This window comes from Erythrolamprus reginae, chromosome 7, assembly GCF_031021105.1.
Source record: "Erythrolamprus reginae isolate rEryReg1 chromosome 7, rEryReg1.hap1, whole genome shotgun sequence".
Taxonomy (NCBI): domain Eukaryota; kingdom Metazoa; phylum Chordata; class Lepidosauria; order Squamata; family Dipsadidae; genus Erythrolamprus; species Erythrolamprus reginae.
Window position 1 is genome coordinate 54,053,846 of NC_091956.1, and position 27,480 is coordinate 54,081,325.

Sequence of the window (27,480 nt, forward strand, 5' to 3'; positions counted from 1 at the left end):
GGTGGATTCTCCCTTCTTAACCAGGCAGTTGCCGCTTCTTTCAAGCTGAAAGACAGCTGTCTTTCCCTAAACGGCTTGCGTCCTCTTGTGGTGACCTGTCAGTCACCCGAGTATAAGTCGAGGTCGGGTTTTTCAGCCCATTTTTTGGGCTAAAAAACTCGACTTATCCTCGAGTATATATGGTAAACCTCTGCTTATTGATCTGTATTACAGGGATAAAATTTATTTGGTACACTTAGGGAAAGCCTATGCAAATTACAATCACTTTTCTGATTTAATATGTGCTAAGCTTGGAAAATGAACACATGAACATTTGAACTATTTTTAGTTGAAATGCAGCTTGATAGATCAGATTTATTAAGATTCTTTGATATTACAGTGCAAGGTATCTGTCAGCAGCTCTGTCTTTTTCAGCCACTTCTTTATCATCAGATAATTGAAGATTAATCCTTATTGCTTTGAATAGAATTTAATCAAGAAACATCTGTGTAATCTCTATGTGCAAAATAGGACATACTATGGCTATGAAGCCGGGATTTGTTTGTGAAAGGTTCCAGATTTGCCCAGGGCTGGAAAAACATACTACCAATTGTTAAGAATTGTTAACAATACCATCTCATTAATTACGTATCACCATCTATGTCTACTTAGACACACTGACTTCAGTGGTACTTGTAACCCAGATAATATATACAAAACTGGAGCCTGAGGATTTAGTTTATTGGCATTTGCCACTCTATCCACTTTTAATTCTAAGGATAAATCCAGAGCTCTATATATGAGCTAATCCATTAAAGGGGCACTTTAAGAGTAATTCAGTTTTACTTTATTTGTCTAATATGGGAAAAAGGGATGCAATTTATGAATGGACAAAGCACACTGAATATCACATAAGTGTGTCCAGGAGAATTTCCAGTTGTAGTGCATTTGATGTAGATGAAAAAATGGCACACACATCACCATTTCTGTTCTGAATGAGTCTAGGGAATCATTCAGAACTTACTTATATCATCTTGAACTTTATAAAAAGACTCCTTTTTTTGTTTCTAATTTGCAGAATTAAAGTAGTTTTCCATATATTTGAAATAATAAAAAGACCCATTTCAAATCTTCAAAAACACTGATCTAAACTGCATCCTAAAATCTCTGAGTGCGACAGACTGCTAGCTCAGCTTATGCATAGCTTTGTCAGCAATGAATTGCAGAAACTGAACAACTCTAGGCAACAGCTAATTTCCACCATGGCTCTTTAGCTCACAACAGAGCTGCTTTCAGTAGACAGAGCTTTCAGAAGATTTCAACCTGCAAAAGATCTCATTTTATTGAAAATTGAGACCACATATTTGTATTCGTTTTATTATTTGTATACTGTATTTCAAATAATTTTTCTGTGGTCTCTACATGTAAACATATATATTTTGTGTTGCTGTTTTTTCTTCAATAAAGATTTATAATTTCCCCCCCAAAAAAGACCTCATTTCTCTTTTAAAGCAACTAGACCTCTCATATTTCTCACTCTAAGCAACCCAAAACACAAGCAGGCCCTTTGTATCACTGTTATCAACAAAGGAAGTGAGATAGAAAGGACTGTCTATATTAAAGAGCCAAGCAAACAATTCCACCTGGCCTTAGTGGTAGTTTCAACTAGGTAAAACCAGCTGCCCATTGAGCGTTTTAAGTTGTAACATACATCCCATTACAGAGAAGGAACTATTGAGCACTTAAAATGTTAGTTGAAAACACAGTTATATGTGCTTATGCCCCCTGAAGCAGTCTTTTGCTAAAGTAGTACTGTATGTAGTCTTATGTTTCTCCAACTAAAATATCAGACTGAATGCTATATGAAGAGAACATGAGTCATTTTTTGCATTGCCCATAAATATAATTTTGTTCTTGAAGGATTATAAGGTACTGCAAGTACTGATTAGAATAGTTTTTAGAAAACTATTAGAAATGAAGTTTGGCTCTTCATCCCCACTTTGTAATAATATATTCTGGATGGGAACATAAATGGGCAATCTAGTTATTTTCTTAGAAACAAAGTGCTGTTGATTTATATGCATAGTTTTTAATTGGCTATTTTATGGATCTGAAAGAGGAAATGGGTGAGGTAATTTAAGTTCAAATATATGACTTGAATTAGTTTATCAAAAGGAAAAAAGATGGCCTATTTCAAATCTAATGGGAAAATACAGTGATACCTTGTCTTACGAACTTAATTGGTGTCAGGAGGAGATTCATAAGGTAAAAAGTTCGTAAGACGAAACAATGTTTCCCATAGGAATCAATGGAAAACCAATTAATGCGTGCAAGCCGAGAATTTACTCCTTTTTCAAGCCAAAGCGCCCGTTTTTGTGCTGGTGGGTTTCCCCTGAAGCTCCCCTCCATGTGAAACCCCACCTCTGGGCACCAGTAGATGACAAATCAACACAGACTGTGGAAACTTTACACTTGTCCTCAATCATCTTGCAGTGTGTGCCTCTCCATTCTTCCTCCATAGTCTGTGTCCATGGTTTCCAAATGAGATGCAAAGATTTCCATAGTCTATGTTGATTTGGTGAGCTGATAGCGTCCAATACACCTTTGGTGTATTGCAACTTTGAATTGTCACTAAGTGACCAATTGCAAATCAAAGACTACCTGTAGTTAATTCCTGGATCAAGATGTTGATAAAACCCAACTCTTTACAGTGCTAAGCTACAATTTAAAAAATATATATCACATAAATATATACAATTCAACAAGGCATATTTAGTGAAAGGTCTATCTAAATTTTGCTACACTATTTTCTTAACCTGAATAGATAATATGAATGCCACCTTTAGAATCGGGAAGCAAGATTATTTCAGTAAAATATTATTAAAATTTCCCTGATGTTAAGGCTGTGGAAGATCCAGTACTCTATGCAAAAGAAGATTAGAAATAAGTCAAAGCATTCTTGAAAATAAACTTTAAAAATGATTTAATTAATAGCTTCCAATAGAACCTTAGAATTCAATTTATTAATTCCATTTCAAGAAATCTTTTGAGCCAAAACAGACAGTTCTTACTGTTATTGCATTATGCAGTTTGATGCATTATATTGCATTTAAATCAAATTTTAGGATAAATTATATTTTTTGAAACAGAGAACACTTGAGAATACACACACACAATTAAAAACTGTCTTGCATGTTGAAATGAACTAGATATCTTGCTTGCGCCTTCTGTGGACTATGGATATCACAGCCACAGATATCTTTGGTTCTACTCTACAGGGACCGCCATCATACAGCCATCTGCATGGTTGTTAAACAACTTTATAGGACTGTGCACACTTATGATGTTCATTTTAGCTGTGGTCATTCAATGAATCACTGCAGAATGTTAAATGCAATGTGATGCGAACTGGTAGAGAAATTAAGTGAAACCACCCACCCACCCACCCATACGACATAGAATGAGATTTTTAGCAAAAAGAACATCAAGTCTTTCTGAGAAGTCTTACAATTTTTAAATGATTAAATAAGTAATGAAAAACATGTTTAGAAGAAGAGCTGTGGTGGCACAGTGATTAGAATGCAGTATTGCAAGGTAATCCAGCTCATTGCCAGGAGTTCAATCCTTACCAGTCAAGATTGAGTCAGCCATCGATTCTTCCATGGTCGGTAAAATGAGGACTCAACTGTTGAGAGCAATTTGCAAACTCTGTAACCAGAGTGTGCTGTAAAGCACTGTGAAGCAGTATATAAGTCTAAGTGCCATTACTGTTTTTAAACTTTTAATGAAATTTCCTTGCCTTGCATAAAAATATGGAATCAAATTTATTGCTCTGTAAATTATTGTTAAAGAAGAATTGAATATTAAGCTGTATGCATATACCTATTTTCAGACCATTTTTAAATTGACCTGAAAGATAAATACAAATGTTTGGTGGCAATCTTTTAGCAATATGAAATCTAAGGTCACACAGTGTTATTGTATTTTTTGTTTATAATTCTACCCAACTTCTTTCACAAAGCAATCAACATTCCAAACCTAACAGGCATAACATTTGCTGATCATTAACTGCACAGGTCATTACAAAAGTAGCACAAACCTCCCTTAAGTTATTTAAGGCAATAAATTGCCTTTTATTTTCTTCCACATTTAGTCAGCCAATAGATTTAACTTTCACAATAGATTGTCAGCTGCAATGCAGTAATAGACAATTTTATACATCTCTTGCAGTTCATATAATATTACTCTTCAAACTAGGAGTCCTCGTGAAAGTGTGCTTCTAAGCAAGACAAAACAGGAGTACAGTACTTATCTTTTATGCAAAAAAAGAAACTGCAATGATACTGTTGAATCAAAAGTGTATAGTCAGTGAAGACATTCCATTGTTATCTGCCATCATTTTGATACATTCTTCCTTTTTAGAAAAACATACTGAGCACTCTAAGGGCACATATTTGGATGAAGCAGGACATTCTAGAATTAATTTCCCCCCATATCATTAGCAAAGCATGTTATCAACAGAAAAAATAACAGAGGGAATAAAAATTTAAACCTTTAATAAATTTAATGTTACAAATGACATTGCATGAGCCATGCAAATAATGAGTAATAGTGCAAAATGTAATTATGTAATGCAAAATGTAATGTCCAAGTATCTTCATCAAAGTTTCTTTATTTGCAAAATAAAGACATGTCTTTTTAATCTTTTTTCAGAATAAATTTCTGTACTAAATATTTTTTATTTTTTCTTTTACTGTAAGGTTGGTCAGAGTCCATGATTAATGCTTCTTTGGTATCGCTGCTCTTAAATTTGAAGCATCATTTTTGAGTTTGAAACAACTACTCAGATTTCAGTGTAAGTCATCAGACCCTCTTTTAATAATTCTAGGTTGTGTCTAGTTTCAGACTTAATGAGCATCCAAATTGAAAAAATGTAAGGATTATGAATTTTGAACATTTGAACTCTGAAATATTTTGCAGATCTAATGAATTAAAGAAATTAAGCGAACTATTATGACATTATACCTTAGTTTAAATCATATTTTTATTGGAAACTAGATTACAAGCCACAATTTAAGAACATTGTTTTAACATGTTATTTTTATTATTTTTCATTTATTAAATTTCCAGAAATCTCAGGCAGTGGTTCCGCATCCACTGTGAGTGCACATTATCCTGTCCAGCCTTGCCATCCAGTGAAAAGGGCCTTCATGCTTCACTTGTGCAACTCCACATTCTTGTCTGCCTGTCTTTCATCCTATAGGGTGAATCATCTGCTGGACGATGGGTGGGCTAGCTCCCCACTTCTCTCTCGCATTTGGTGAGGCTCCTCTGTTGGGCAAGGCTTTGGCGTTCGCCCTGGTCTTGCGTTGCTCTGCTGAAGACCTTTAGATGTCCCCCAACCAATCTTGTCCGGCCTTCCATTGGCACCTCTCAGATATATTAGTGATAGGAAGAAGAAAAACTGCAGCACCACAAAGCTTAGTACCGGGAATAATACATGCATTAATGGGAATAAGGAGATCGCTGACCATTTCAATAGCTACTTCTGTTCAGTTTTCTCAAAGGACACCTTACAAAATAATACTATAGAGGGATATAGCATTGCTTCCAGCTGTACGGATTCAGCTCCAGTGATCTTAGAAGCCGATGTCTTAGAAGAACTTGAAAGATTAAAGATAAATAAGGCAATGGGTCCAGATGGCATCCATCCCAGAGTTCTTAAAGAACTCAGATCTGTCATTGCTACCCCCCTGACTGATTTGTTTAACCAATCCCTGTTAACAGGAGATGTTCCTGAGGATTGGAGAATGGCCAGTGTTGTGCCTATCCACAAGAAGGGCAGTAGAGAAGAAGCTGGAAACTACAGGCCAGTTAGCTTGACATCAGTTGTAGTTAAAATGATGGAGACTCTACTCAAAAAGAGGATAAATCAGCATCTAAAAAACAATAACTTATTGGACCCAAATCAGCATGGCTTTACTGAAGGCAAATCGTGTCAGACTAATCTCATTGAGTTCTTTGACTATGTCACAAAGGTGTTGGATCAAGGTGGTGCCGTGGATATTGCCTATCTGGACTTCAGCAAAGCCTTTGATACGGTTCCACATAAAGAGCTGATAGATAAATTAGTGAAGATTGGACTTAATCCCTGGATAGTTCAGTGGATTTCAAGCTGGCTGAAGCATAGACATCAGAGAGTTATTGTTAATGGCGAGTATTCTGAGCAGAGACAGGTTACAAGCGGTGTGCCACAAGGGTCTGTTCTGGGTCCTATTCTTTTTAATATGTTTGTGAGTGACATAGGGGAAGGTTTGGTAGGGAAGGTTTGCCTATTTGCCGATGACTCTAAAGTGTGCAATAGGGTTGATATTCCTGGAGGGGTCTGTAATATGGTAAATGATTTAGCGTTACTAGATAAATGGTCAAAGCAATGGAAACTGCAGTTTAATGTTTCCAAATGTAAAATAATGCACTTGGGGAAAAGGAATCCTAAATCTGAGTATTGCATTGGCAGTTCTGTGTTAGCAAAAACTTCAGAAGAGAAGGATTTAGGGGTAGTGATTTCTGACAGTCTCAAAATGGGTGAGCAGTGTGGTCGGGCAGTAGGAAAGGCAAGTAGGATGCTTGGCTGCATAGCTAGAGGTATAACAAGCAGGAAGAGGGAGATTGTGATCCCCTTATATAGAGCGCTGGTGAGACCACATTTGGAGTACTGTGTTCAGTTCTGGAGACCTCACCTACAAAAAGATATTGACAAAATTGAACGGGTCCAAAGACGGGCTACAAGAATGGTGGAAGGTCTCAAGTATAAAACGTATCAGGAAAGACTTAATGAACTCAATCTGTATAGTCTGGAAGACAGAAGGAAAAGGGGGGACATGATCGAAACATTTAAATATGTTAAAGGGTTAAATAGGGTTCAGGAGGGAAGTGTTTTTAACAGGAAAGTGAACACAAGAACAAGGGGACACAATCTGAAGTTAGATGGGGGAAAGATCAAAGGCAACATGAGAAAGTATTATTTTACTGAAAGAGTAGTAGATCCTTGGAACAAACTTCCAGCAGACGTGGTTGGTAAATCCACAGTAACCGAATTTAAACATGCCTGGGATAAACATATATCCATTGTAAGATAAAATACAGGAAATAGTAAAAGGGCAGACTAGATGGACCATGGGGTCTTTTTCTGCCGTCAGTCTTCTATGTTTCTATGAAGGATGTCAAGCCGGCCAAGTCGAGCTGGCCACACCCAACTGGCCTTTTGAGGGCAACCATAATGCTGATGCGGCCCTCACTGAAATTGAGTTTGACACTCCTGCTCAACTTTAATAATGACTGCTCTACTGTCATTATTCTCTCACCTCACTGGTGGAATAGTCAGACTAGGCTCTGACAAGCATATTTTAATAGTATTCAAAGACAAACTGACAAACTAATTTTTTTGCTACCATACACAATTGCTCCTGCTACAAGGAGGAATGTCTGAATCCTGTTAATCAGTAAATTTCAATCAGTAGCTCAAATTTACTTCTTTCTCAAAAGGTTCTTTTTTTCAGTCTTAACTTCGAAGTCATTGCTATGGAATTTTTTGCTCGCATAGGCATGATGCTCTATGGTAGCTAAGTATTGCGCCCTCGGGGGAAAAGATAAGGGGATTGAGAACTGCTATTTCTATCTTGAAAATCTGGAATAACATGATATCGAGTTCTTTTATCCCTAGAGATTTGTAAGCATGACAAAAAACAAAAACTTCTTGCTTATTCATTCATCTGAATAAATTAATGTGTAAAAAAAAGGCAAATCACTGAATATAATTCTTAATTTATTCTGAAATAAAAGCATATTTTACCCAGCATGGATAGCAAAAAACGTAAGAACTATATAAAATTGTCATAAGGGGTTTCCCTTTTATTGGGAGAAGTCTTCTCATCACAGATGCATTAAAGAGAAATCCCCAATCGGAGATGAACGTGGCAAGTAAAAATGCACATTATATAATGCAAATAAGAAGAAAAGTAACTACTGCTGCCTTCTTTAAGAAGCTGCAGTATTTACTTTAAAAAAAGAAAGAATCCTATTAAAGGGTCTCCCTTGAGCTCGTTACTCTTTCTAGGGTCAATGATCTTAGACTGCATATTAATGTAACATATATAATCCTGAACTGCCAAGATATTCCCAGAAGCTAGCATAAAAGCAGGAACAGGAGAGAAATATAAAATGTATGGCAGACCCCAGACAAAAAGAATGCCATGTAAACACACTGAAGAGGAATACATGATGAAAATTTATTACAATTTCTTGAATAAACGGGAATGGCTGCATCTTACTTTGCCACATATTAAACCTATCCAAATGAAAACAGAAATATCTATTTTTAGTTTAGTCAGTTCAATTACAATCTTGGAATTCTAGATTAATTTTTAAAATAGGCGTTGATTGCTTACCTGAACGCCTCTTCTCGTACGGTGAGCGGGTACAGCAGTCACGTGGGTTGCTCCTGTCCAATCCGATGGGACTGAGCCTAGTATTAAAAAAGCCTGCTGGATCCGCCCCTTCCCCAGAATTCGTGAATCCGTAGACTTAGGCTCAGATGTGAAGGCTCAATAATGTTCAACTCTCATGTGTTAGAAGAAAGGTAGGTTATAGAAGTCATAGAAGACCACATAAAAGGGAGGGAAGTGACTGCTGTACCCACTCACCGTACGAGAAGAGGCGTTCAGGTAAGCAAACAACGCCTATTCTCCGTACTGAAGGAGCGGGTCCAGCAGTCACGTGGGACATACCCAATAGATGAGTCCCTAGGGTGGGATTAGATTGCTATCGTGAGAGATAACGGATTGGAGTACCCTTCTACCGAAGGCAGCATCCGCTGAGGCGTAATAATCGATCTTGTAGTGCCTTATGAAGGAATTTGGTGAGGCCCAAGTGGCTGCTTTGCAGACTTCTTCCAACGGGGCTTGAGTCGCCCAAGCGGCAGATGTGGCAGCACTTCTGGTGGAGTGCGCTGTAATATTCTTTGGAATGGAGAGGGAAGCTGTCTCATAGGCCTTAGAGATGGTCCCTCTGATCCAACGGCCTATTACTGTAGAAGACACTTTGGAACCCATGGATCTGGGATGATAGGCCACGAAGAGTGCTTCAGACCTCCTAATGGGTCCTGTGCGTTGAATATAAATTTTTAGCGCTCTAGTAAGGTCCAGAGTGTGCCATCTAATTGCCAGGGGATGCTCCCGTTGGAGACAGAAAGAAGGTAAGACAATATCATGGGATCTGTGGAACATGTAACTGACCTTGGGTAGAAAGGTGGGATCCAGTCGCAGAACCACCTTGTCCTGATGGAACTGGCAGAGGTCCTGTCTGATTGAGAGAGCTGCCAACTCAGATATGCGTCGGGCGGATGTAATCGCCACCAGGAATGCTACCTTAAAGGATAGGTACCTGAGGGACGCTGATTTCAGGGGTTCATAGGGTGCCTGAGTAAGGGAATGGAGAACCCGTGGCAAGTCCCAGGAAGGATATCTGTGGACCTTAGAAGGCCTGAGGTTGGCCATACCTCTGAGAAATTCTTGGATTTCTGGAAAGGAGCGGAGAGGCTGCCTGCGAGGCCCTGCCAAGACAGAAGAAATGGCTGCCAGGTGGCGACGGATGGTGCTGGTAGAAAGACCTTGGTGGAAACCTTTCATGAGGAAGGAGATTATCCTGTGAATGGGAAGACACAGGGGAGATAAGCCCTCCTGCGAGCACCACTGATGGAATTTGTACCACGTATGGTCGTATATCCGATTGGTAGACCCTCTTCTAGCCTTCAGGATGATTTCCACTGTGTCCGGGTCGTACCCTCGCAGGTCTAGGTCTCTCCGGATAATAGCCAGGCGGTGAGGTGGAACCACTCCGGGTCTGGATGAAAAGAGGCCCCCTGCCGCAACATATCCTCCGAAACGGGCAGTCGCCAGGGGTCCTGGACGGACAGATGCTGGAGGTCCGCGAACCAGGGCCGGCGAGGCCAGTGAGGGGCGATCAGGATTACTCGAGCCCTCTCTAGGATGATCTTGTGGATCACGTCTGGGAGAATTGGAATTGGAGGAAAGGCATATAGTAGACCTGGAGGCCAAGGAATCCTGAGAGCATTGATTGCCTCTGCTCCCGGGGATGGAAACCTGGAGATGAAGCGAGGGAGCTGGGCATTGGTTGCGGTCGCAAACAAGTCTAGTACTGGTTGACCGAACCTGAGGCAGACCTGGTGGAACAATGCCTGATGGAGGTTCCACTCTCCTGGATCTATAGTCGCTCGCGAGAGCCAGTCCGCTTGGACGTTGAGGCTCCCCGAGATGTGATCGGCTAGTAGCGACTGTAGATGTCTCTCCGCCCAAAGGCCTAATTTTAGGGCCTCCCTCATGAGGGCCTTGGATCTGGTGCCTCCCTGTCTGCAAATGTGGCTTTTTGTGGCTATGTTGTCCGTAAGGATCAGAACATGCTGGTTGATGATGTGAGGTTTGAACTGTTTGAGGGCCAGGGAAACAGCTCTCAATTCTAGCCAATTGATGGGCCTGGAGGCTTCCTCCGGGGACCACGTGCCCTGGGCTATTAGGCCCTGGGCATGGGCTCCCCAGCCCGATAGGCTGGCATCTGTGGTTACTACAAACTGGTCTGGGCACCTGAATGGAGATCCCTTGTCCAGGGCTGGAGTGGTCCACCACTTGAGGGATCTGCGAACTGCCGGTATAATGGCGATGCGACGAGTCGAGTTGCTGTGCCCCGATCTCTGGAATGGTAACAGAAGCCACTGGAGTTCCCTGGTGTGAAGACGAGCCCAGGGGATAATACCAATGCAGGACACCATCTTTTCCAGTAGGGAGGATAGGGTGACTATGGAGGCTGTTTGTTGAGATAGGATACGTGAAATAAGATCCAAAATGCTGTGTTTTCTCTCAGAAGAGAGGAAAACCTGGGATATCTCTGAATTAATGATGGTTCCCAGATGTAAAATGGAAGTAGATGGCCTAAGGTGGCTCTTACTGAAATTTATGGAAAAACCATGGTTCTGTAGGACCGACATGGTGGAGGAGAGATCTGCAGCCACTCCATCTTTAGAATTTCCATGAATTAAAATGTCATCTAAATAACATAAAATATGGATGGGCGTGGCCCGGATATGTGCCGCCAGGGATCCCAAGAGCTTGGTAAAGACTCTGGGGGCCGAGGAAAGCCCAAATGGCATAGCCCTATACTGAAAATGTCTGCCCTGGAAGGCAAAACGTAGAAATTTCCTATGGCATTTGGCAATGGGAATATGAAGGTAGGCTTCCGTAAGGTCTAGAGAGACCAAAAAGTCCCCAGGATGCAGGGCGGCTAAGATAGAAGATGAGGAATGCATTTTAAATTTCCTGTATTTAATGAATTGGTTCAAATTCTTTAGGTCTAAGATGGCTCTCCAGCCTCCAGAGGTCTTAAGGACCATGAAGAGGATGGAGTAGAAGCCCAAGCCTCTCTGGAGAGAGGGGACCGGTTGGATAGCTTTAATAGCCAACAAGTGGGAAATAGCTTCCTCCATTCGGATACGAGATGGAGAAGAGCTGGCAGAAGGTCAAGAAATAAAACGTTTAGGGGGAGGAGAAATAAACTCTAAACGGAGACCCCTTTCCACAGTGTCAATGACCCAGGGGTCCTTACAGGAACGGTGCCAACTGGTGGAGAACCAGGCTAGGCGACCGCCTATGGGAAAGGCAGAAAACTCACCATCTGGGTTTTTTGGAAGCCCTGGTCGAGGAGGATCCTCTCTGGTAGTGGGAACCTCTGCCCCTGGTGTTTCTAGATTGGGATCGAAACCGAGGGGAATACTGACCTGGATTCCTTTGAAAGGCGAACCCTTGATCCTGTTGACGACTTGGGCGCCGAAAGGACTGCGGTTTAGTGGCCTTCTTGGTGGTAGGCCCTAAGATCTTTTTCTTGTTCGTGGTCTCTGTGAGGAGAGGGTCCAGGAGGTCTCCGAAGAGGAGATCGCGTTTCAGAGGACCCATGGCTAACTGTCACTTCTGTCTTACTCCTGCCTGCCAAGGACGGAACCATAGGAGTCTTCTGGCCGTTGTAGAGGCCACTACTGACCTGGCTGCAAATCTGGAAGATTGTAGAGTAGCATCTGCTACATATTGGGCGGCTGCGAAGATTTTGTTGAAATCTTGTTGGCCTCGTAGATCATCTGGAGGTAGATGTTGTTGGAGCTGACGAAGCCACAAGAGCATAGCTCTGGAGAAGAAAGATGCTGCTGCAGCACTTTTAATGGCCCAGGAGTCTGTGAAGAAACCTCTCTTGAGCATTTGCTCAAGACGCTTGTCTTCTGGACGGAGGACCTCCTTTGCTTCGCCAGGCATGGCGGCTGCAGAGTGGAGTGTCTTCACCGGTTCATCTGGCCTGGGACAGGTTAGGAGCTCCTCATAAGAAGGAGAGAGCTTGTAAAGCTTCCTATCCTTGGAAGTGGGATTAAAGCTAGAGGTTGGATGGTCCCACTGTTTGAGCAAGGCGTCTTTGAACAATTTGGGCATAGGAATTACCTCATTATCTTCCTGTTCTTCCATGAAATAAGGTAGATTTTCCTCCGGAGGGTCTGTGGAAGGAGTAGCCTGCTTTTCTTGCCCGGCTAGCCCCGTGGACACTCTTGCCTTGAGAAGGAGAGATTTGAAGAGTTAAGATGGAAAAATGGCAGCTGGGGCTGGAATCTTGATTTGAGATTCCTCATCTTCCGACAGACGCTGAAAAGGGTCATCATCCTCTTCTACATCCACGTCCTCATTCTCTTCCTGAGAAGAATCTGAGTCCTCAATGACTGGGGCTCTATAGGAAGAAGGAGAGCTCACGGGACGGGAGGAGCGTGGAGGGGGATGAGACAGAGAAGGCACATTGATGGCTGAGAGTTTAGCATCAATGGTTTTAGTCAAAACAGACAAGATAGACTGAAACTCCGGAGGTAAGGAAGAAATATCAGCCGGAAAGTTAGAAGTATCCCTGAAGGCCTGAGAAGGATCTGGCTGGGAGGAATCTTCAGTAATATCTGGCTCCTCTGGACCTAAGCCCCATAGATTAGGTTGGGGTGGGTTTAGGTTTGGCTCATCCAGAGATAGCACAGGAACCCCAGAGAGAGGCAGGTTAGAGGCCTCTGGGGAGGGTTGGATTTATGTGCACTTGGGCCTGCACCTTTAAACGTTTGGCTGATTTATCATGTATTTTTTGCAGGGCTAGGTCCCTTCTCTTCTCAGCCCTGGTGGACTTGGCCAAGGAATGGGCTCCTGAAGAAGAGGAGGAAGAGGCCTGGGGGATATTAGTAGCTTCATCGCCAGAAGGCCTAACCTCTCTGGGACCTTTGGTAGTGCCTCTCTTGGGAAAAGAAGCCATAGTCTGAACAAATTACAGAAGACAAGGCTTGAGCCAAAGGTAGATATTGGGGGGAGAAGATTTAATGAGCTTTCCCAAGAGGAGAGGTGACCCTGCTCCTAGGCCCAGGAGCGACTGCGACTTAGGGGCAATCTGGGCAGAACCAGAGTTCGTGTCCCTAAATGCAGCGTGGCAGGCCTCGCTAAACTTAACTTAAGTAAACCAAGGCACGCTGGTTGGAGGCCACACCGGTGGAGAATGGACCTGAGGAAACTCACAGCTACTCCAGGGTCAAGCGGTGGACTGGAAGCACTAAACGGATGACCAAGAAGGGCAAACCGAAAGTGCGAAGTTACTGCTCGCACCAAAAAACCCGCTCCGTTTGCAATCGGAGGGAACTAAGTCCGGGAGACAAACAAGTCCCACACCGCAGGAGGTAAATAGCCCTTAGTCTTTCAATAATAGATAATAATAATAGCTAGCGCGGCAGGACCTCCAGGCCGAGAGGAATAAGGGAAATTCCAGTCCGGCCGCAGCGGCAGCACGGAGGGGAAAAAAGCCGCGAATGGCTGCGCTGCCAAAACTTTTCCCCCAACTCCAAGCCCGGTACGGCGGAGTTCTTTCCAATGCCGGCAAGCTTTAATAGTAAAATAATCTTACTTTTATTGAAGAGAAATGATCGAAGGGAAGGTGTTTTTTGAGAGGAACGAGCGTTCACGAGACCCGCTGGATGCGGGGACTGAGCGAATTCTGGGGAAGGGGCGGATCCAGCAGGCTTTTTAAATACTAGGCTCAGTCCCATCGGATTGGACAGGAGCAACCCACGTGACTGCTGGACCCGCTCCTTCAGTACGGAGAATAACTACTAACTGTTATTTGTGAATCTACAACTGTAATCTAGATCTAGTTACTCTTCCTCAATTGCTTATCAAAATTTGCTCAATGTCTCACCTCAGCCCAGCAGAAAGAGTCTAATGTTTCAATTTGATTAAATATGCTGGGTATCTCTAGTATTTTCGGAGGTTAATTTTGATATGAGCACACTGGTACTAATGTCAATTAACATTTTAAAATTTATATTCTACATATAACAAATGTTTAAAGTACATTTTTTCTTGCAAAATTGGGAGAATAAACATAAAGCTCTCCTTGTTCGATTTAACATCAAACAATCTTATTTACTTTTATAGGAGAATGTTTCTGTATTGGCTTCATATTAGAGATAGTTCAGTGAGAATTAGAGATAGGAAAAAATCCTAAGAAAATGCCTATGTTGATAATAAACAGACTTCAAGGTCACAATCCAATAGTAGCAATTGCTACTGCAGTCAACAGAATACACTGCAGTACATTGAGCTATCTTTTTAGACAGAATTTCTTCATGATTTAAAGCAACCCTGCTTAGTCAACTCCCAATGATCTTTGACCAAAGCTATATACAAAGCTATATATTACCATAAATTGGATATTTGACCATGATAAAGTCTCTACTGTCATCCTTTAATCAGTGATTCATAATGAAAGTTAAGTGAATCAATGTAAGGACTACTAGGCTGTAATAGAGGAAAAACATCCTCTTATGAAATAATTATAAGTCCTAAAGAATTAGTTCAAGGACCCAACAATTAACTCTTGTATAATAATATTAATATAAATTTATTTGCCATTTTACTCCGTGTTATTCCTTCCAGTTTTTTTAAAATGACATAAAATAGCAAATGTGTTAAATCTGAAATATATACAGTACTGTATATATTAAGAGAGTAAATGATCAATTCCCTTCTTGTTCACTGAAAAGATATTCCAATCTGACATGGCCTAATAATGTGATCGGGTTTCCTACCTGCTATGGAAAATGAGAATATTTAACTCTCAAGCTTACTTGTTGCTCTAGAAAGCAATTCTAGTGACATTTTAGCAGAATTTTCTCCAAAGGGAAGAACAGCTTTGTTCCAAGAGTACCCATCTTGCTTTTTTCTTCCTCATGTAAAGAGCAAAAACTACTAAAAGGGGCGTTGGTCTTACTTGATACGCTCCTTCTCATTGGAGTTGCCTGAAGGCTCCGGAGTGCAAAAAACAGCACAATGGGAAAAGCAGAAGTCTGTTTTTCTGAACTTCCGGTTTGCCCGTTTGGTCATTTTTTCACTGTCCCAGGCTTCAGTGAGGTCTGCGCACATACACGGGGATGGGAGGGATTGTGCTCATGCGCAGCACGGGGGAGTGCACATGTGTGGGGAGAGGGAATGGATGTGGGCACTTACATGTGTGCTAGCACATGCACACACTACCTTTTGGAACGCAGACTAAAAAAGGTTTGCCATCACTGATCTAGGCCGACTGAGTTGAAAAAAATGGAGCTCAGACAGAGGAAGAGGCGTGGCTAAAGAAATTTCAACTCAGTCGCTGGCCAATCGGACCAGAATATAACCCATGGTTGGACTCTCCAAACAGCACACAGAAGAATGTCCTGATCATCCTGGAGGAAAAATTGTCCCCACACAAAATGCTCCGTTCAACTGCCAGGCAGTAAGTTGGAACCACTGTGGCTCTGGATGGACCAACACCCGCTGGCTGAGGGAGATCCTGTTCCTCCAGAGCTGAACTACTAATAGGTTTATCAGGTCTGCAAATCATGACTCTCTGGGCCAGTGGTGGGCCAGGAGCGAAATTTCTGTTTTCTCCTTCAGCATCTTCCTGATGACCTTTGGAATAAGTGGAAGAGGAGGGAAGGTGTACAACAACCCTGGAGGTTAGGGACTGTGAAGTGCATCTACTCCTGCCCCCAGAGTTGAAAACATGGTATAAAACCTGGGTAGTTGGCTGCTATCTGGGGTAGCAAATCTGGGTTGACTACTCGGAGGCTGAATTGGTCTGTCATCTCCCAGAACAGGGACTGGTGCAGGCACCACTCTGGGTTGTTGACTGAAGTTTTGCTGAGTCAGTCCACCTGCACATTTGCCACGCCTGAAATATGTTCCGTCTTGATGGACAGAAGGTGAGTTTCCACCCGGAGGCCTAGCTGCTCAGCCTCTTGCATGAGAAGCCTGGAGTGGGTCCCCCCCAGGCAGTTGGCGGGCACATTGTCCATCAAGACCAAAATGTGCCTGCCCGAGATCATCTCCTCGAGCTTCTTGAGGGCCAGGTGGACTACTCTGAGCTCTAGCCAATTTATGATATAGCTAAGATCCGCCTGAGTCCACTGTCCCTAAGCCATTAGTGACTGGAAGTGTGGTTCCCAGCCAAAGAGGCTGGCATCTGTTGTTAGTGTCAGGCATTCTGGTTCTCTGAACTGGCAGCCCTTGGTGGTGGCCCAGGACATCCACCATTCAAAAGAAAGGATCACTTCTGGTACTCTAGTCGACAAACTAGAGTTGAGAGAGAAGGATCAATGGCACAGTACACTCTCTCCTTATGTGACCTGCCAGTTCTGACTGACACTCTTGGGAAAGATAGACCTTGCACTCCACAGGGTCCACAAATGAAGCAGTCGGTTTGTTGAGACGAGGTGGCTAGTGCCCATATCTACAGAAAACACTTGGACCTGGAGAACCTGGATTGTGGTATCCAGGTCCTTCCTCATTTGAGGTTCCGAGCCAGACTAAATAAAGATATCATTCAGATAACACTGGACCCTGACTGGTAGAGTTCGGAGATGGCCTGCTAATGCTGCAATCAACTTGGTGAATGCCATGGGAGTGGATGATAGGTTGAATGGTAATGGACTGTATTGGTAGTATTTCCCTGTGAAGAAACTGTCGGTGTGAGGGGAGGATGGGCACAGGCAGGTCTGCCTCCATAAGGTCCACTGATGTGTGGAAGTTGCCATTTCTGATGCTCCCTAAGATGGTTTGCAGTGACTGCATCTTGAACCATCAGCGAACAATGTGACAGTTCAGAATTGCCCTCCAACTCCCCCCCCCAAGAGGCCTTTTGTATTACATGCCCGTCCCTGCTGTTCCTCCAGAACCGGCTGGAAAGCCTGAATATCCAACAGATGTTTTATGGCTGATTCCATGAGGGGCTTCTTCCAGTCCCTTGACACAGAATAACAGATGTAAAAACTCGGGAGGGTGGAAAGGAACTCCAGGGAGAGGCCACACCTGAACTCAACCAAGATAGGATCAAGGGAGTTCCCAAACAATCTATCCCTCGCAAACAGGCAGAGGATAGTCTCCACTTATGCCCGGCTTCTGCTTGCCACTGACGGAAACATGAGACATTGGGTTGCCATCGACAAGGCAATGGACTTGGATGCGAATCTTGCTACATTCAGCATGGCATCTGCTGAAAATTCCATTGTTGCCATTAATTTATTAAGGTGTTGGTGGAACCTCTTGTCACGAGATGGTATCCTCTCCTGGAGTTGCCTCAACCAGAGCAGTGAAGCTCTATTTTTAAAAAAGAGGCAGCTGTGGAAGCCTTAACAGTCCAGGCGTCTGCCTGGTGTGCCTTTACTAATAATTTCTCTGCCCTTTTATCTTCAGGCTGGAGGGCATCCTCCAGAGAGCCCACCACTAGAGAGGATGTTGATAACGCAGCTACAGGGGCATCTACCATTGGTACCTGAAGTGCCTTGAAAGGTTTGGACCCATATTATAAAACCGTCTGTGCCTACTTGCTGGGATTGGGCCCTGCCCCAGGAGAGACCTACTGCCTCTGCATTACATCCAGAAACAGCCCGGGGGAAGGGACTATCTCTGTGTCTAAGGCTGGTTCTGGAAAGAGTGAATCCATGAAAGTCAACTATTTCTGTTTATGCTTTTAAAAATAAAAATTCAGAAAATATACTAAAAAGCTGCTAAATATTATACCTTCTATCCACTATGACATTCTAAGCTAGTAACTACAATTGTTGAGTCTTTGTCAGAATAAATAGTTTCATTAAAAGCTTAAACAATGTCTGCTATTTTTTACAAACAGCAATTTTACCCTGCAGACAAATACAGAACTTGTATTTCACAGATACTATATATTTTGCAGTCATATCAGAATGCTAATATTTGGAATTTATCTTATCTTACCAACTGCAGTTCAAGGTTCCATATAAAAATATAGCAAACAAGGTTACTTACAACAAAGACTAAACATATTTATATAGAGAAATGTGCACAGGATTTATTATACTTTCCAAAAAAAAAAAGATAAGACATTTTAACACCTAGTAATTTTTTTATTTCTCATTTAAAAAAAACCAAACAGCTAAACCCTTTAAATTATAAACCTTTTTATACTTTATAAGGTGCATCTCACCGTCACCAATATTTTATGGGTTTTTTTGTGCACAAGAAGATATTACAAGCTTTTAAAATCTCTAGTCCTGACCCCACCCTCACCTCCCATTCATCCACCTCCACAAATGAGAAAATTATGTTGAGAAAAAGTTCACATTCTTTGGAAAAGGAACAAGATTCAAGGAATCAGTTTGTAGCCCGAAATATTTAAATCACATTTTTCCAGATCAGGAACAAACAACATGACACAAACACCTTTGTAACTACTGAAAACCATTTCCATTATACTGTGGAGAGAAATCTACATTATTTCTGCTATTTTTATAATGAAAAAATAAAACAAAAAGTATAGTGTAAGGTCTAAACCACTACAAAGCAATCATCTGTGCAATATTGTCCTCTCTATTTGGCATCATTGCTCTCTTCCATTAAGTTAAATTTCCAGCCACCAAACTGATGCCAACCTATTTCTGGTCATCACCATGAACTACAACAGAACACAGCATATAGAAGATTTTATGGACATCATAATAAACTCCTAGTGTTATACTCTTCTGGCACAGATTGTCTCTATTGCTCACTTCAGACCCACAACTTCACAAATGGTGTTATCATTAAGAATGGTTCTGCATCTCTCTATCAGGAAATCTTTTATTATTTATTTATATCATGCATTTATTATTTTTATAAATAACTCAAGGCAGCAAACACATATCATAGACTTCCCACCATATTTTCCTCACAAACAGAAACCATGAGGTAAGTTAAGCTGAAAGAGGAGGATTGGCCGAGTCACCCAGTTGAGTTTCATGCCTAAAGTATGACCAGAATTCGTGGTCCCACTAGTTTTTAACCTGGTGTTTTAAACTCTAGCAAAAACTGGTCTACTTCTGTTTTGTAAGTATAATGAGTCTTGGTGGTCCAGTGGTTAGAGTGCAGTACTTCAAGCTGCTTCTGCTGACTGTAGTTCACCAGTTCAAATCTCACCAGGCGTAAGGTTGACTCAGCCTTCCATCTTTCTGAGGTGGGTAAAATGAGGACCCAGATTATTGGGGACAATATGCTAACTCTGTAAATCGCTTAGAGTGCTGTGAAGCAGTATATACCTGTAAGTCTAAGTGCTATTGCTATTAGCCTTATTACATGTTATGGGACCAAATAATAACAATAATAATAATTGATTAGATTTGTATGCTGCCCCTTTGCGAAGACTCAGGGCGGTTCACAACAATAATCAAGACAATATAACATTGCAACAAATCTAATATTAAAAGAGAACAATATATAAAACCCCAACAATTAAAAACCATGCAACACATACATACCAAAAACATAAAATATAAAAGCCTAGGGGAGGTATCTCAGTTCCCCCATGCCTGGCAATATAGGTGGGTCTTGAGTAATTTACGAAAGACAAGGAGGGTGGGGGCCATTCTAATCTCTGGGAGGAGTTGATTCCAGAGGGCCGGGGCCGCCACAGAGAAGGCTCTTCCTCGGGGCCCCGCCAAACGACATTGTTTGGTCGATGGGACCCGGAGAAGGCCAACTCTGTGGGACCTTATCGGCCGCTGGGATTCGTGTGGTAGATGGTTCTGGAGGTATTCTGGTCCACTGCCATGTAGGTCTTTAAAGGTCATTACCAACACTTTGAATTGTGACCGGAAACTGAATGGCAGCCAGTGCAGGCCACGGAGTGTTGTAGAAATGTGGGCCAATCTGGGAAGCCCCACGATAGCTCTCGCGGATGCATTCTGCATGATCTGAAGTTTCCGAACACTTTTCAAAGGTAGCCCCATGTAGAGAGCATTGCAGTAACTGAACCTCGAGGTGATGAGGGCTGTCTCCTATTTCCCTTTTTCTACTATGTCTCTATATAAAAACTTTTCTACTGTGACTCTATATAAAAACTGTCTCCTATTTCCCTTTTTCTACTATGCTAACCAAAAACAAAACAAAACAAGAAAGTAGCATTACCTGTGTTCCAAATACTGTACAAGGAATTTATACTAAAAACATAAAGTTACATATCAGACATGCTAAAATTATATGCCAGATAAAACATTGTAAATTGTATCATATTCACTTTGGAATATGTCTTTACCATGTGATTTCTAATCTATGTTGAAAATATACTGGAGCTTAGTATAAGAGGTTCCCCCCCCCCCCTATATCTACCTACCATGCGTCCTGGATGAAACTATAATAACAACCAGATTATGTCCAGATCTTTAAGTGCGCTTTTAAGTTTTAAAAAAGGTTTTTCAAAAAAATCCATTTTTCTTGATAAACAAAAAGCAGTTCTGTGGTGTATGTGTTGAAGCAACGTGTCATGCTGCTTTCCTTGAGCATCTTTCAGTACCCAATTTGAGAACTTCCTATAAGTATTTCATCCTTAACCAATTTGCTGAAGATTTGAGTGCAAAGGCAGGCAAGAATTCCAGAGATTTCTAATGTATAATAAGCAGAATATTAGTGTATTACGTCTGAATGAGATTTGTTACTCATTTCAGATTAGATGCTAGTGGAACAGAACAAGTGAAGGCAAGGCAAGTGTCTCAAAAAGAAAGCAACATGATAACCTTGCATGCACACTGCTTCGTTAAGAGTCCTGGACAATCAGCCAGCACAAGCCAGCAAGGACATTTGTTCAACTGTTACAAAGGTCAAACAGAAAATGTTCTCCACTGTTCTCATTCAGAAGAGAGAAAAAAGGGGATGGGTGGGTGGAAATCCTTGCATCAGGAACAGATGAGAGATTAGAAGCAACAGTAACCACAAAAGTAACAACAGTAACAACAAAAGTAGATTAGATCATATTTGCAGGGTAAGCCAACAGTATCACTATGTCAGGTGTCTCCAAACTTGGCAACTTTAAGACTTGGGGACTTCAACTCCCAGAATTGATGGGATTGGGTAGCACAGAAGTCGAATTGAATGAATGAATGAATGAATGAATGAATGAATGAATGAATGAATGAATGAATGAATGATGGGAGACTATGCTAGCTCGAGAATTCTTGGAGTTGAAGTCCACAAGTCTTAACGTTGCAAAGTTTGGAAATCCCTGCTCTATGTTCTTAACAGTGGGAGACAACAGAAACTGCAAGGAATGGGTTGAATAGTAAAATATGCCCAAGTGACCTATAGTACAGATATTCTCAATCTTACTGCTCATTAGGCAGTAATGAGTTTATGTGCCTCTTCTTGTTCTTTTTAAGAAAAGCAAGAGACAAACATGGATATATTTCTATCCTGTAATCCACTGAAACATTTTTTTAATTAAAGCTCTAATAATAGTATTAGATTTTCAACTAATGTCTTAGGAAATACCTGAATTAGTGGAAAATTAATTAATGACAACTGGTTTCCCTCTCCTTATATTCTAAAAAAACTATATTTAAGATCCCTTATGCAATCATTTCAGAGTTAAAATACTGGCCTGACAATGAATAAAGAGTACTTTATTATTTCATAAAGATGCTCCATAATTTAATCTTTACATTTTCAAATCTCTATGGAGACTTGATAAAAAACAATTCTATTGCCATTTTTGCCTATACACATAACTGGTCTGCCAAAGAAGTATTCTCTGTATTTATGCTTTTTAATGAGCACAATACCAACCCTTTTAAAAAATTATAATGAACATCATAGATTCCTTATAACTCTATTAATGCAGAAATTTTCTTTCAATGAATTTGGCCAACTCCCAACAATCAAATAAATTGTAATAAAATCAATCAATAAAAAGAATGAATAATTTGTCAATAATCATTTGTCATTTATAAAAATAAAAATAAATATGAAGATGAAAGAAAAGATGAAATTGATGATATGATGAAATTATGATGTGCTTATACTTTTCAATCCCTTTAATACATGATTCTAGTCATTTTTAGCAAAAATACTACTCAGTACAACTTGTGCTATTTCACTATTCCTATATTTGAAACCTCCTATGGATAATTGGACTTTATTCTTTGCAAAGTAGTCAAATTCTTAATGAAACAATAAATACAAACTTAAGAATGACTTGTGTCTTTTCAAAACATTTAGAACAGAGAATAATTTCTTACCTTTTTCTTCATCTATTCTGAAGATTCCAATGCCAGATCCATCCCTTATGGAATATCTGACTTCACCATCTCTTCCTGTATCCTCATCATGAGCAGACACAGTCATTACTGAAGTACCAATGGGAACATCTTCACTTACAAAACTTTTATCCACAAAATTAGGAAAACGTGGTGGCTGCAGATTTTCATTTACATCAACTATTTCAATTTCAACGTAACAGGTAGAGGACAATGAAATGGGTTTTCCCTTATCCTTAGCACGCACTGTTAGATTATAAACTTGTTTCCTCTCAAAATCCAGTCCTTGCACAATACGGATCGCTCCACTGAGTTTATCTATATCAAAACTTCCATTTCCACCATCCAAAAGGCTGTACCTTACTTGGCTTGCCTGGCCTAAGTCAGGATCATAGGTTTGTAGCCACATGACAATAGTTCCTTCAGGAATATCTTCTCGAATTTTCACTCGATAGTTTGCAGGAATAAATTTTGGAGGATTGTCATTAACATCTTCCAACGATACCTTTAATAGAACTGTTGAAGACAATTGTTGTGATTCTTTAGCTTGGTCCCTAGCTTCTATTTTTAAGAAATACGTTGCTTGAGCTTCACGATCTAAAAATCCTGAAACTTTCACAATTCCAGTGACACTGTCAATAGAAAACTTATTTGTATCTGTAAGAAGTGAGTATCTTATTTCACCATTGGTCCCTAAGTCTTTATCTATGGCTTCTATCTGTATTATTTCTGTATTCAGTTCTTTGTTTTCACTTACATCAACAAAATAACTATCCTGTAGAAATTCTGGAGGATTGTCGTTAGCATCAAGAACTCTGATATTTAAAAGACGCCAGTTAGACTTTTGTGGTATCCCAAGATCATAAACAGTAACATTCAAAGTATATTCATCTCTTACTTCTCTGTCAAGAGGAGACAAGATTTTTAGCATTCCCGTTTCCATTCCTACGATAAAATTGCTGTCATTATTACCTCCAGAAATAGAATAGATTAACTTTCCATTGAAACCAGTGTCAAGATCAGTAGCATTCAAAAATATGATGGTAGAATCTACAGGCTGATCCTCTTTTACTTCAATGCTCCTGGGAAGACTACTTTCAAACTGAGGTGCATGCAGATTCATTGTATGCGTATCAAAAAAAGTATCCTCTACTTCAACACGACCATGTAGCTTATTTGCTTGCAAGAGTTTTTCTGCCAACATTTTAGCTACACCAGTCTCTTCACATTGTAAACTCACTGGTTTGCGGCTGGCGACTACAGTGATATTAATATATATGGGTGCTGCAAAATTCTCTCCATCTGTAGCAGTTATTTTCAAACTATGAAAAGATGTTTTTGAATTTAATCCATCTCCTAGTGATTGTTTCAGGAAAAGAACACCAGAGTTTGGATTCAAACTAAATAAATCCAAGTCATTTCCAGATTCAATTTGATATTGTACTAACTGGAGCTCATCAGCATCAATAGCAGACACCGTAGTTATTTGTTCTCCCACACCAAGTTCTCTGGGAATTGTTCCCTCACAGTTTATTTTCTCAAAGAGAGGAGTATTATCATTCAAATTATTTAAAGTTATTGTAACAGGGACTTCAACTTCCCTGCGATACGGGGTGCCCCAATCAGATGCTCGAATTCTTAATTTATAAATTCTTGGCATCAATTCATAATCCATAGTTTCAGAGGTGGTAAGCATACCAGTGAAGTGGTTTATCTCAAAAGGAACAGGGTTTATATTTGCAATGCTATATGTGACATAGCCATTTTCACCTCCATCAAGATCCTTTGCACTCACACTCATAACGCTTGTCCCTATAGGGACATTCTCATTAAAAGAAGCTTTATAAGATGTCTGAGTAAATTCTGGAGGATGAGTATTCACATCAATGACCTTAATGAATACTTTTGTGAATGCTTTTCTATCGCTTGTCATTATATCAAATTCAAAATGAGATGCATGTTGAGCTTTTATGGCATCTATAGTAGTAATAAGGCCGGTGTCAGGATTCAAACTGAACTGATTTTTGCTTGGTGCATTTACAAACAAATATTTTATATAGGGATAAGTAGGCAATGCTTTTACCATAACCACAGGTGTGTTTGGTGGAGCAAATTCACTTATTTCAGCTTTATAAACTACTCTTTCAAACTGGGCTATTCCAGATCTAAACTGGGGAGGCGGCAGATGAATTGCTTTCACAGAGGAAAATTTTGGAGGGTTCCCTTTATCTTTAGCCTGCAGTGTAAGATTAAAACCAAAAGGTTGGCTCTCCCATTCAACAGTGCCTACTGCTTTGATTTTATACTCTTTTCCTCCTGGGAAGGTTCTCACAGCTTTGAACTGCTGCAGTGGGTCCCCTGCTACAATACTTAAAGATGCCACCTCTCCATTTAAACCATGATCTTTGTCTTCCACAGTTATAATTGCATATGCTGGATCCTTGTCCAATTCTGAAGGAGTGAAAGCAAGGGCTGTGATGACTGGAGCATGTTCGTTAGCTTGTTCTATATGAATTGTCAATCTTGCCATGCTACTAATCCCACTGCTGCCATATAATTTCATACCACGATCCACAGCAAGGACTTCCAACTCATAAGCTTTTGTTTCTGAATAGTCAAGTCTGCCCGTCAGAATGACCACCCCACTTGTTGGATGAATGCCAAACATGTCTGTCCTTTCCTTAAAACTGTAATAAAACTCTCCATTGGTTCCAATATCTGCATCAGTCGCACTAACTTTGGCAATGCTGGTCCTTATTGCTGTATTTTCTGACAATGAAACACTGTAAGACGTTGGAGAAAACAAAGGCCTTAAGTCATTTGTATCCAATACTTGCACTCTGACGTTGGTGAGAGATTCTGCATTTGTATTTTTATCTATTGCTTTTACAGTTAATATATAGTGGTCTTTTACTTCTCTGTTAAGTATAGCGGTGTTCCCTCCCTTGGTCCGAATTCGTAAGAAGCAAAAATCCCCCAAAATGTATTCTTCAGTTTTAAACAAGTTCTCACTATCCCCAGAAATAATTCTGTATTTTATATCCCACAGGGAGCTTGTAATGTAAATGCCCATTTTTACTGGATGCCCAACGTAAGTCTTAGCTGCAGAGTTTTCATATACTGTGGCATTGTAGTGAACTTGTGTGAATTGCATTGGTGGTGCATGTTGTCTCAAGGTTCCTTCACATTGTTCAAAATCCTGCACAAGCAGCAGCAGGGACAGCAACAGCATCATGGTCAAATGGCTCTTCATACAAGCAAACACTAAAAATCTGGAGGGAAAAAGACAAGAAGAGAAATTAATGTCTTTTAACATACTCCTTTAAAATACCTATTCTGTGAATAAAATGACTTGAGCTCTGTTCTAAAGTCTACATGGAAGCATATATGCAGTGGTACCTCTACTTATGAACTTAATTCCGTGACCAGGTTCTTAAAAAGTTTGTAAGAAGAAGCAATTTTTCCCAAAGGAATCAATGTAAAAGCAAATAATGTGTGGCATTGGGGAAACCACAGGAAGGGTGGAAGCCCTGTTTCCTCCCAGGAGATTCCTAGAGAGGCCCCATGGAGGCTTCTCCCCACCTTTTCCAGCCCTCTTTCCTCCCAGGAGATTCCTAGAGAGGCCCCACGGAGGCTTCTCCCCGCCTTTTCAGATTAGTTTCAAAAGCTCGGGCTTGTAAGTGGAAGATGGTTCTTGAGAAGAGCCAAAAAAATCTTGAACATCTGGTTCTTATCTAGAAAATTTCATAAGTAGAGGCGTTCTTAGGTAGAGGTACCATTGTAGCTTCATTATCCTATATACATATTTTTTTCAGTTTAAATGGTCATAATATACCAAAGGATTAAAATAATGAAATGGAAAAGAGTTTCCATATTAGTAATATCCAAGAGTCCCTTGGTTTTGGCTACCTTTGAAGATCCAAGAAAGCTTCAAGCCTCTACAATTCTCAAAGGCCAGGTTCTTGTCCTTAGCTTGCATTTAAAAATGGATATAACTCATAATACTGGGTAACATTCATAAGTATCAATCTCACATAATTGAATTTCAAGATTCTTCATATAAATCCAAGGTCTATTTGAAGTTGAGAAGTTATTGAACAATAATTATATATTTATCTTCTGCATGGTTTCGTAGCCATTTTCCATCAACTTTATTTCTTCCCCCGAAAAAAAAAAGACAAAATTCTCATGAGTAGGATGTCAGATTCTTGCACTTTAAGGGACACTCAGATATCCAATTTGCCCTCAAGATTACCTCATTTTCCAAACTGACATTAAATCTCTAGGGAATATACATATAAAAAATGTTCCCAGGGATTTTTTCATGGTTAGGAAATGAAAAGGCAGTTTGACAAATATACAACTGGGAGAGAAGAGCAAAAGTAGCCTTCTGAAACAGAGCCCAGTAATGAATTTTAAAACATTCTGAGAGTAAGACAGAAACAACAAGTGCCTCTTTTAATAAAACTTTCAGGAATTTGGAAGTGAGTTTTAAAAGTGGCACTTCTAATGCATAGGAGGATAATGAAGCTGGGAAATTGATTCCTTCAGAAGAGGAAGAGTGTCTTCACTATAATAAATTTCTAAAGAGATGTTGTTTGTATCAAACAAACTTAAATGCCTAATATATACATTTTCATATTTTCTTAACAAGAATGAATTAAGATGAACATTCTACACTTAAGCAATGCAGTCTTTAAGCACCCAAGCAGTATCTCACTTAAGAGACAAAACCCAAATACTAATGTTCTTGACCCTAATTTTGGTCTTAACTAATATAGAAAGGGTTGAACTTTACCCCAAACAGC

General features: G+C 40.5%; 1 protein-coding gene across 6 annotated transcripts in view; it reads right to left on the reverse strand.

Annotated features, from left to right (window-relative positions):
* Positions 1-27,480, reverse strand: part of FAT1 (FAT atypical cadherin 1) — a 152,012-nt gene that overhangs the window by 112,014 nt on the left and 12,518 nt on the right. For all 6 annotated transcript variants that reach the window (XM_070757585.1, XM_070757586.1, XM_070757588.1 and 3 more), the window contains exon 2: positions 22,655-25,944. In XM_070757585.1, the coding sequence (XP_070613686.1) occupies positions 22,655-25,925 (3,271 nt within the window). In that variant the 5' untranslated portion in view covers positions 25,926-25,944. The remainder of the gene's footprint in view (positions 1-22,654; positions 25,945-27,480) is intronic.